Source organism: Tarenaya hassleriana, unplaced genomic scaffold, assembly GCF_000463585.1.
Source record: "Tarenaya hassleriana unplaced genomic scaffold, ASM46358v1 Cleome189, whole genome shotgun sequence".
NCBI classification, from domain to species: domain Eukaryota; kingdom Viridiplantae; phylum Streptophyta; class Magnoliopsida; order Brassicales; family Cleomaceae; genus Tarenaya; species Tarenaya hassleriana.
The window spans coordinates 154,395-167,137 of record NW_010965296.1 but is presented as its reverse complement, the minus strand read 5'-3'; the positions used below and the strand labels follow the sequence as shown (position 1 = coordinate 167,137).

Sequence of the window (12,743 nt, the reverse complement as noted above, 5' to 3'; positions counted from 1 at the left end):
AATCAATCAGCCTTCCTCCAGGGTCGATTAATGATGGAAAACATACTCTTGTCGACTGAGCTTGTTCGTGGTTACAATAGTAGAAAGGGGCGGAAAAACGCAATGCTGAAAATAGACATCAGAAAAGCCTTTGACTCCTTGCATTGAGACTTTATCTTGCAAACCCTTGAAGCTCTCAAACTACCGCAAGTCTACATTGGTTGGGTAAAAGACTGCATCACCATACCTATGTTCTCAGTTGCAATCAACGGTGAGCTGTCAGGCTACTTCGAGGGGGCAAGAGGACTAAGGCAAAGTGACCCCATCTCGCCTTATCTTTTTATTTTGTCAATGGAAATGTTAGCCCCAATACTTGAGAAGGCAGCAAGTGAGGCTAAATTTGGCCTGCATTCTAAATGTGCTCAGCCTCGTCTCACTCACCTATCCTTTGCTGACGATGTCATGATTTTTACCGAGGCCACTGCGAGTTCTCTTGAACAGGTCATGAAAGTTCTGCCAGATTTTGGCACGTTCTCAGGTCTGAAACTAAACTTGGAAAAATCTGAACTCTTCACCAGTGGGATATCTGATGAAGACTCTGTGATGTTGTGCTCGAGTCTAGGGCTGAGTAAGGGGCAGCTACCTGTCCGATACCTGGGGATCCCGCTAAGTCCAACAAGGCTATCAAAATCATATTACCAACCCATCATTGACAGGATCAAAGCAAAGCTAGAATCTTGGACAACTAAACTCCTATCCCTTGCCGGTAAGGTTCAGCTAATTGCTACATCTATATATGGCTTGGTCCATGCTTGGAGCTCAGTTTTCTTGTTACCAAAGTACTTGTTGAAGCTAATTGATGGTCTTTGCTCGGCCTTCTTGTGGAAGAACTCCGCATGTACATCATGCTCATATCGGGTAGCATGGAATAAAATCTGTGTGCCTCGATCGGAAGGTGGGCTTGGACTAAGGAAGTTGGAAGAATGCAATGTTGTATTTAGACTGAAGCTAGTATGGTTATTGCTTACTAAGTCAGGCTCTCTCTGGGTTGCATGGCTCCGACAAAACGTATTTAAAAGGCGAGGGTTATGGGACACAAACGCGACCCCAAGTTACTCTTGGAACCTAAACAAATTACTGCGACTTAGACACATAGCACGGAATTTTGTGAAGGTGGAACTAGGAGATGGCTATAACACTCGCTTCTGGACAGACAATTGGTCTAGATTCGGTCCATTGATCGACGTTATTGGTGAGCATGGACCAAGGCTTATGAGGTTACCAAGGTGTTGCCTTGTTAAGGATGCGATAGAATCTGGTGGTTGGAGCCTACCGGGAGCATGTTCAGCTCGAATACACGAGCTCCACATTGCCCTCACAGGCATCCCCCCACCAACGAAGGAGCAGGCCCGGATATATCACTGTGGAAGCATGGAGATGATGACTACCGGGACTCATTCTCAACCGCAACGACATGGAGGCTTCTTCGATCCCCATCACCCTCGGTTACCTGGCATCCGCTTGTTTGGTTCAGTCTTGCGATTCCTCGATACTCTATGATACAATGGCAGGCTCAACGAAAGATAGGCTTGCACGGTGGGGTCTTGCCATTGACCCGCGATGCTCATTGTGTGAGATGGTGTGGATGAAACCCATAACCATTTATTCTTTCAGTGCTCATTTAGTGCGGATGTCTGGTCTATATATGCAGGAAAATGTTGGCCTCAACCACCTACGATTCTTGACAGTTGCGTGCAATGGTTTGATCAACCAGGGCGCGATAGAAGCAAACACCGACCATTAATAGCCAAGCTTATCCTACAGGCTACGATCCACTTGATTTGGAAGGAGCGAAATGACCGAATATTTAAGAGAATCTCGAAGCCGACGAGTGTTTTAAGGAGTCAATTGGACAGCATGGTGAGAAGTGTTATACTAGCAAACCAACGACAGAGGTCGGGGAAGTACATTACCCTGTTGGAGGACTGGTTCTCTCTTACGACATAGGCGAGTAGAACGTTTTTGTATTAGACGTTTTTGTATTTCTCATGGTTCCATATGGCTTAGGTTCAGGTGCTGAGCACTGATAGTAAAACTCTTTTTATTCCTCGGGTATATATTTACATTAAACCAAAAAAAAAACGATATGGTTATGACAACATATGATATTATATCATGTTTGTACATATACGCATGCACATATACATATATGTGTAGATTAGAGAGAAAAAGAAAGGTTATTAAATGATGAGATAAAAATTGTTATTTTTATAGTTACGTAAAGTCGAAAAAAAACCGTGTTGCAAACACCTTGACATTTTGGTATATTCCAATAATAGTGCTCTATATTTATTTAAGAGAGAAAAAACCCGGAAATGATACATTTGCATTTTATTTTATGTACTGAATATGCATAAAAATTAAGAGTAAATATAAAATTGTATCGATTTTGATAATACATGATTATGTTTAAATTTAACTTTAAGTAAAAATATATTACAATTTTAAAAATAAATTAACTCTAATTAGAATATAAAATCAAATATAAATATAATCGAAAATTCACACAGAAAAAATTTTCTAAATATAATTTTTCATAAAAAGAATGTATTCAAACTGAATTTAAATAAAACTAAAAATAGATTTAAACTGAATAAAAATCGAAATCATATATTTTAAGAAACAAATTTAAATTAATCAAACTAAAACGTTATCCACGTCCAAATTTGCAATAATAACCAAAGTGATCTATTTTTTTTTCAGGCCAAATTATAAACAAAGCTTTTTAGTAGTACGACATTTTCCTGAAAATCTTAATTATTATTTTCGTATAAAGTATTAGGGAATTCATATTCATCGTAACAACGTCGGAAAAAAGAAAACTGCATGTGACTAATTAGATCACGCAAGGCTTTTGTTTCACAAACGACGTCGTTTTCATTCCTAGCCGTGAGCACAACACAAGCAGCGCGTGACTCCACTCGCTTGTTCCCCGTGACCTTTTGCTAGATTCCCAAACTACCCCTTTGTCAATGCTAATGTCTTTAAACTTTAAACTCTGCTAGTTGGAGTCAATGTGAACACTGTCACATCACATTATTATATTCCTAACACCTAAAAAGCGTAAGCAAATCTTAAATTTTAATTTCACTAGATGAGCATCGCGCGATACGCGGTTTATTCTATTTTGTTGTTAATATAAAAAAGATTTTTTTTTTTCGTTCTTGATATATATATAAAAACTGGAAGAATTGAAACAATTTAAATATCATTCAATTCTTATATTGTAATATTATTTTTTTATATGTGTTGGATAAATCTATCAATATAATTTTATATCTTTTTTTTACGATGAAATACATGTTTGATCAATAGAAATGGAGTTACACCTTTACACTTAACATACATCTTCTTGAGTTCATCGAGAGATCGACGCGATATATCCACAAAATAACACGAATTTTCAGGCAGCTCCTTCCATCATTTTTTTCGCGGACCCATTGTCTTCACCGTTATCTTCCATTCGTCCGCTTCTCATCTTCTGTCGTACTTTTGACACTTTACATTTTATCTCCACTATTCACACTAATTAACCATCATATCATTTTTACTCTTTCGTTATAATAATGTAATACAAAAAGTAAGAATATAAGATAAATAAAATTGTCAGTTTTGGCATTACTTACAACCTTAATACTGTAACTCCATTCTCGACATTTAACGGAAATTTTTCTTTTCAAGAGTCCCGAAACAAAAACATAATTTTTTTTTAAAAAAAAAACCTAAAACATTATAAAACTTTTCATCCAAGCGAAATATAACATTGTTTCGATCCTCCAAACCAAAGGGTTTAGACTTCGACCCCATTTCACATCATGTCTGGTTTTCGACCACAACTTACCATTCCGCCCGAGAATTTACCTACGGCCACCTCTGGGCCTTCTGACCGGTGCTGAAGTCCTTGTCGTCGGATTGGATATCAATGTGCTGCCATATCTTGGTGATAGAGGTGCGAACTTCTTCTTGGAACTTCTGCAGACTGTGAGAGCCGCTTGTTTATCCTCTAGCTCTCATCTCTTGTGTTTCCCGATCCTCGCAAGCCTTTTGTGATCGATGCAAATAATAAATTTATAACATAAACCAATCGAGATCTGTGACCTGTAAATATTTCTCAAAGTATGGAGCGTGAATCAAATTCTCAGATTATGAAGCAAGTTGGTGTTGGATCGAGTTTCTGATCATCGATTGCGTGAAACGTAGAACTTTACTTCTGTAACAATAACCTGCTGAGAAAAGACAACATGTTTAAACATGAGAAAATATGAAACCATAAATATCTTCCAATGATCACTATCGTATGATTATAGCATACCATTCAAAATGTAATACTATATTGTATGAACGGCCACATTGATTTTTTCTATTTTCTTTTTATTTTCATATTATATGTAACTTTATTCTACTTTTTTATTTAAAAAAAATATGACTTAGTAAGAAAAAATAATTGCATTTATTTTAATCTTCTGAATACTGTTGAGCACTGCTTTTGTTTTTTATTATTGAAATTATGAACAATCTTATCCATCTGTTTTTTTTATATCATAGATTTTTCTAAATATTCCATTTATTATAATAAGGATTGTTATGATGGTTAATGGTTACATATTTTTATTAGTGGATCTTAAATACTTTTGGCCATAATTTTATTATGATTTTATTTCATTTGTTAATTATAAACCAATAAAAATTAAACAAAATACCAGGTAAGAGATGATGTGTTAGGCCAAATCAATTGTAACCTCCACTCTATATACTTGAATAAGGAGAAATCAATCACCTTGCTACTAATTGGTATTAAAGTCTTCGCCACTGTTTTTTAATAATTAATTACTTATTTATAAAAATGTTATTTTCTTTAATTTTGTGGTAACTCTCTCTTTTTAGTAGTTATTTTATGTTTTAACATGCATATTATTGATGTTATTATCGTAGTAGTTATTCTAATATTATGTATATAATCGGAACATTACAAATTTTCTGTTATTTTCTCTTCACAGTTACTTTTGTTTCTTTCCAAATTCTCTTCTTGTTTCCATTTAAAAACAAAACATATATATATATACACATAATATATAAAATATTAAGTTATTTTTGTTTTTGAAAAATCATTGAATATTAATACAGGGAAAAGTATATTATTAAATCATTATATATATATATATAATTGAAGAAATAAAAAGTGAAAGAATTTAAAAATTGTTGCATTACTATATTAAAAAATTATTTTTGTGATATTAAAATAATAATCATAAAATCACATATAAATAACCTCATAACCCATAAAACCAATGTAAAACATTATAAAGGGTCAGGGGTGTAAAATAGGTGGGCTGAACCGGGTTCAGACCAGGTTCAATTCGGGTCTAAATTTTTTTATATCGCACTGGCCTGCGCATTTATTTTTGGGATCTATCATCGATGGTCCGGAGGATGAGCGTACTGAGGACCGGACTCCGGAATTTTTTTATTAAATGAAAATATTTTTTATGATAATAATAATAATAATATAAAACATTCAATGAAATACAAATAAAATTGAAAAACATATATTCAATTGATTAATTGTCTAATACTACATCCCATAAAAATATATATATTAAAATAAAGATAAATTTTTTTTATCCACATCAACTACAATTAAAAAATTTTAAATTAAAAAATGACTATATAAACTTTAAAATATTCAAATTTATCTAATAATTTTTAATATATATAATATATATTCGGTAAAAAAAATATAAAAAAATATTGATATAAAATTTAAAATTCAATTCATAAAACATTAGACATATAAATTAGACCAAAATCTTATCAAAATAGTCGATAATATATATATATATATATATATTATATGATTTTAGAAATAAAATAATATATAATTTTAGTGTATATATATATATTAATCAAACCCATCAAATATAAAAATATATATAATATAAATAAAAGATTTTTTATGTTATATGAGAATAAAAATCTAATCATTTGATATATTTCGGGCTCAACGGACAGGTCGGACGGGTATCGGGCCGAACTCGATTCGGACCTTTATTTTTTTGGACTGGACCGACCCGTCTATTTATTTGTCGGGCCTATATTATTAGGCCTATGTCCTTAATTTTTTCGGAAAGATCCGGGCTGAATTTCGGGCTTCGAGTTTAATTGACATCTCTATAAAGGGTGATCCCTCATACAACGATTGGACAAGGATCCTCTAAGCAAGACATGGAGTATACATCTCTTCGTCCATAAAGAAAAATGCGAATATCTTTTCAGCCGCTATGCACTGCTAAAAAAGAAAACTTATATTTTAGAAGTTTAGAAATCAATGGCAAGAAAAAAACTTTGGAAAGGTAGAATTCAAATGGAAATAAAAATTTAGGGTTACTACAGTAATAATGCATTAAATACATTATCATCTTATCACATCTAGTCATGATGTTCTGCATGTGAAATACACTTCTCAGTGTACCTCCTATATGTCTGTCAACCTCCATGAAATATCATTCTTAAACTACTCTACATCACTCTTATTTGTTATATAATCAATCCATTTGTTAGAGATGACTATAACCATTCAATCCATCGGTGATGTTGTTACTTGTGATGACCTCTTTCTTCTGTATAGAAAGAAAAAATCAACCACTTTGGCCTAACCATTTAGTGCGTCGTTGATGTTGTTATTTGTGTGTCTATGAACAATATCCATTAACATCTGTAGACCAAAACTATATACTTTATCGATCAAATACTTCTCCTTGTGTCAGACTTACTATTCACTGCAGAAAAGTTTATCACCTGATACCCAAAAGCAACAAACTCCTCCGAACTATCATAACATTTTAGCAATTTTGTCACATGATTAAATTATTTATTTACTAAATTTCATAATTTTTCATTGTTCGGAGTGCTTTCATTGTTACATATATATATATATATATATATATATGCATAATTACATATAAATATTTCTCACATATATATACATATATATGTATATATTATATATATTCATACATATAGACATTATCATTTATTTTTATAATGATTTCTTCACCATTATAATTTTTGTATATCTATTATTATGGTATAAATCAATAAATCTCATCTAAAATAATAATAATAAATATTTTTAAAAATAATAATATCTATTATTTTTTTTATTCTTTCATTTTCTATTATTTATATCTTCATTTTAAAAGCTTTTTATTCAATTGTATAACAATGTTTTTTCATTTAATTTTATAATAATGTATTCATAAATATCTAGATAAAATCTAATATACATTTCATTACTCTACATATGATTAAAACTAAATAAAACTAAATAATACTACATATGAAAATTAATAAAATTAATAAATAAAGTCATGCATACATACATATATAATTTAGTTATAAAAATAGTTAATTTGCATGTAACTTAAATTGATTGAGTTGAGTTTTAAAAAACAAAGATATAAATATAATATGTATAGTATAAAGTACTTTGTCCAAACTCTTTCAGATTAACTTGAGTTTTAAAAAAGAAAGATATAAATATAAAATATATACATCTAGTATAATATACTCTATCCAAACTGTCATTTTGAAGAGTTCTACAATGTCAAATGCTATATTTAATAATCTATATATATAAAAGTTGGATTTGGAGGAATATGGTGACGACACCTAGGATCCAACTCATCATCTATGTGTCATTTTATTTTTAATTTTTATTTATCATTTAATAATTTATTAGCTACATAAATTTGATCAATGAATAGGAAAAAAACGTCTACTCTACACACGCATATATACATTACATATAATACAATAATGGTTGTAATAAAACAAGAAATAAATAGTAAAAGGAGTGGAGTTAAATGTATCTCCATTTTTTTTTGGGTTAACTACCTTTATATTTTAAAGGTAACGTAATGGAAAATGAGGGACTTTTCATTGGTTTATAAATAAAAGATAAAATCTTATAGTTAAATAATAAAAACAAATATAAATAAATGTTGGGAAAATCATTAATTAGTCCACTAATAAAATGAAAATATCATTACCCTATCTCATATCTTAGGTGGTATTTTGTTCAATTTTCCTTTGTTATAATTAAAAATTATAATTTCATATTTCATTAAATAACAAAATAAAATCAACATAATATTATAATAATATATTTGGAGTATATACAGAAATTTAATTTTTCTTTAAAATTTAAATGCTTATATTTAATGAATAAAATATTTAAAAAATAAACCAAAACGTATGGTGCCCAACTCCAACGTCGTATCCATTACCTGTATTCATTAGTCCTTAATAACCACATTAATTATTTATTTTTTTCTAAATACTTTTCCTTGGTGTATTTTTGTTTTGTTATAGTCTATATAAACCCATCGATGGCTTCTTCATCGTGGTCACACACCCAAAAAGCCGAACCGACGCAGAAGCCTCCGCCATGGAATTTGACGAGAAGAGGAAGAATAAGCTCACTGGAAAAAGCAATTGATGGAAAAAAATCATTTTTTTCTTCCAACATGTATATATATATATATATGTGTGTAGCAATCGACTATATGTTTTATTATAGAGAAAATCTATATATTATAGACCCATGATATATTTGTATCTTCATATTGCGTTATCTCTCTTCTTGCTTTCCACGACACGAGCGAGAACAACAGCAGCAGCAGGTTCGGTCATCTATGGAGCGATCACAACAAGCGTTCTGCGTTTGCGTCTCCGTTACCGAAAGGTGGGCACAGGGATGAAGGAGAAGATGATGGTATATTCTTACTGGAGAAGCCCATGCGTCCATCGTGTTCAAATCCCTCTCAATTTGAAAGGTTTACATCTTAAATTTCGGTTTCTGTTGCGTTCGTAGTTTCGATCGTTTCATTTTTCGGTGCATTTCATACTCAAAAGACTTGATTTTCATGTCAATCAATGAATAGAATACGTAGCGCATCATGTGTATATGTCTGAATATGTTTGGCTGTATATATACATATATATGTAAGAGTACATATGTGATTTAACCATAATATTTGTATTTCAGTGGAATTTTCAGCATTGGTTAATTTAGTTGAATAAGTGCAGCGTCGCGGTAGTACATGAACTATCGCTGTCGTATGATTTTGGCTTCACGGTCCGAGAGACGGCCATGGGAGATGAGGAGAGAGAATGAGAGAGGCCCGCGAAGATTATGAGGATGAAAGGAGATGGAGAGGTGGATGATGAGCTAGGTATGGTATTCTGGACCATCTCTTTCAACTCATCACACCATATTCCAGATCTGAGAAGAATGGCAGAGGATTAAAATCCGCAGTGTGAGGAGGGGCAAAATGGAGAAATGTGATGAATATAGCCTTCTGTGTAAGAGGAGAGAGGAGAGAGAAGAATGGCAGAGGATTAAAATCCGCAGTGTGAGGAGGGGCAAAATGGAGAAATGTGATGAATATAGCCTTCTGTGTAAGAGGAGAGAGGAGAGGAGCTTCGTGTTTTTGTGAACGAATATAGGGAGAGAGTCAATGAAATAGAAACGTCTAAGCATCTTATGTCTCTCATCTCTTTTTTTTTTCTTTTCTTCTTTGAAATTTCCTTTTAATTATTAATTTAGTATTTGATTTCACATTTTCTTATTGCCAAATAACAAAAAATATATATAAACTTAGATTTTAAATGTATAATGTATAATGTATATTCAAGTCTATATGTTTTTGAAATGGTTATTAAAAACAATATTTAAAGTTTATGACTTACTGATAAATATCTCTCAAATATTAAACTAATACAAGAAACTACATCACAATTGAGAAAAAAATTTAAAATATGTATTATTTATATCTATGACTATATATTAAAAATACTTTATATAAAAATAAACCGAAAAGATTATGTATATCCTATTTAAATATATTTAAATACTCTTTAATTCAAAATATCAAACTAAAATGTATGTAAGATCATAAAATGAATAAATCCATTGTGAAAAAATGTTGGTAGAGAGATTAGTGAATATATTATTATCTTCAAATGAAATCGATTGTTTATAATGTTTTTCTTTTCTTGCACGCACATTATCTTCGATGTTGTAGTAGTGTTCTTAAGTTCTTTATATTATCTTCAATAAAAAAAATAGAAACAATTTGGATGTAATAAAATTCAAATTAAACATATATTACATGTATATATATATATATATATATATGTTGGGGGATTCAAACCAAATACCAAAAAACTACGTCGTGGTAGTCATGGCTAGAGAAGTGGAGACAGATGTGAAGTTGGAGGATTCCGGTAATATTTCCAAAGTCTCCGATTGTGGAGAAGGAATAATCCGGTGGCTTCCGCCGTAGACTTTGACTCTCTTGAAGATAAATTTGGAGATGGACTAAACTTTTAGAAATTCTGTTTTTTAGCCTCTCTTATATGGGAATAAATCTCCGTATTTATTTTGTTACTACTCAAAACTACATATATATAAACACACTTGTATATATACATACATGTATAATGTATATATGTATGTATGTTAGTCTTATATGAGGATTATTATTTTCATTTTCAAACTGTTGTAACTATTACTCACGATATTTATCTAGGAACTCATATGTTTATACATATACATGTCTTTATATATATATATATATGTGTGTGTTCTTGGTGAATGGGTTTCTAGACACACATATATACATATATATTTATGTACATGGTGGTATATATCTTATATGGATTCTTGATGAATGATCGGAAAAATGGTTGAGTTTAGGTATAGAAGAAGTGTCAAAGAATCTAAGAAGAAATTCGAGAATGTGTAAAGTACTACAAACGTGCCAAAGACGGCTTCAATGAGTTTTACATTTGACTTTTGATACTATATGTTTTAACGTTTTTTAGCGCAAATGATATTCATGTCGTTTCTTGAGATACACTATTGGTTTGTGTTCAAATTCGAGAACAAAATATATAACCAAGAATCATTTTGGTGATCAATATAAATTCCAAAATTAGGTGGAGTTAAAACATTATAAATGACAATATCTTTTTTTCACAATTTTTAATTTTCAATTTTTTTTGTTATATATAAAAAAATTCACGAATAAATTTGTATTAAAATACAAGGTAATTATCGACTCTTTTCTCATTTTATTTTTGCGTTATTTTTTAATGAAATTACACAAGTACCCAAAAGTATTATTTGAAGTTCGTTCAAATCGCAAAATTCAAATTAGATGAATTATGCGTTGTCGTGGAATAAGACAAAGTATACCATTGTATTGTTAAAATATTGTTTGTAAAAGATTTGCATATATTATAATTGATGGCGAAAAAATAAATTGAAAAGAATGGTGTAAATATATATATATATATATAACGAACACATAAACAATTGAAATTGATGGAAACGTCGGTAATTATGAAAACATTTGATTAGTGAGGGTTTAGTTAGGTTGGAATCCAATCATTGACTATAAGATATGTTTCTTTTTAGTGATTTAAGATTGTAAAACACAAATATAAACAAGTTAACGAATAATAAATTTCGTATTATTTTACAAAAAATATTTTTGTTGAAAAGGTTGATGATATTATTTGTAATATTGCAAAGAAAAAATTATGGATATGTTTATATAATTACTTGCCAGTATTGTCAAACAAAAAAATTATCAGTTTCATCAAAATACAAAAAAAATAAAAAATATATCTGTGGAGTTTAAAATTGAATTTTTTTTATGATATATATGGTTAGAGTTTTGATCACAATAAAATGATTAAATTTACGAGTCATGTCGTCATCAAGAAATTGTTCTCCATTTAATATTAAATATAAAAATTCAATGTTTTAATTAAGTTTAGCAATATGTTTTTAGCGTCCGTTAACCAATACACTCTTGGTCCGTTAACAAATAATTAATATCATTTTTAATATTTATATTAACAAATTTTATAAAAAAGATATCAAACATATACATCGTAGACAAAGACACATATCTGAACCATATAATGAATATTGATGATTTTACAACAATTTTATATTACAGATATAGTTTTCTCCTATATTAAATAAATTATTTATTTAAAATTTTTAAATTATATACCAACATATTTTAAAATATAATCGAAATATAATAAAGAATAACCCGCGCATCGCGCGGGTCTTTCACCTAGTTTTACTTAAAAAAACAATGAAACGGAGATATAAAAAAGAAGAAAAAAATACAAAAAAAAAGAGAATTTGAAATGAGAATATAGTTTTGTCATTTCTTGATGAATTTGAAAGTTTGATCAGCATAAAGAAATTATATATTACTTCATTTGTTTACGGGAGATCATAAGTTTGTTTGGCAGGATTTGAAAAATACACGTATATATTTGATATTTCACAATAATTAGTATAGTTTTTTACATTTAAAAAATATAAATTCGTTTATCAATGTGACATTTTTAATAAAACATGTGTATTTATATAATTTTGTTTAGGGATAATTCCATTTAAAACCCTGTACTTTTCTCTCGTCGCAATTTAAACCCTGTACTTTTTTTTGATCCAAAAAAACATTGTACTTTTAAAAATTGGCAATTAAAACTCTATACTTTTAAAAATTGGCAAATAAAACCCTGAACGAAAAAATATATTATTTAATGCTGACATGGCATCCTAGTCATCTGCCACATCATCAATCCCTAATATTTAATAATATTAATTAATATAA

The 12,743-nt window shown here is 30.1% G+C and overlaps 1 protein-coding gene across 1 annotated transcript; it reads left to right on the top strand.

The window, feature by feature from the left end:
- Positions 1-336: 336 nt before the first annotated feature.
- LOC104810684 lies at positions 337-1,539 on the top strand. The gene has a single exon (XM_010537033.1). It carries the CDS (start codon positions 337-339, stop codon positions 1,537-1,539), a length of 1,203 nt encoding a protein of 400 aa, XP_010535335.1.
- Positions 1,540-12,743: the final 11,204 nt, after the last annotated feature.

Excerpts from the sequence above, each read along its gene's own strand:
- LOC104810684 (XM_010537033.1), top strand. The coding sequence starts at position 337 with ATGTTAGCCCCAATACTTGAGAAGGCAGCAAGTGAGGCTAAATTTGGC.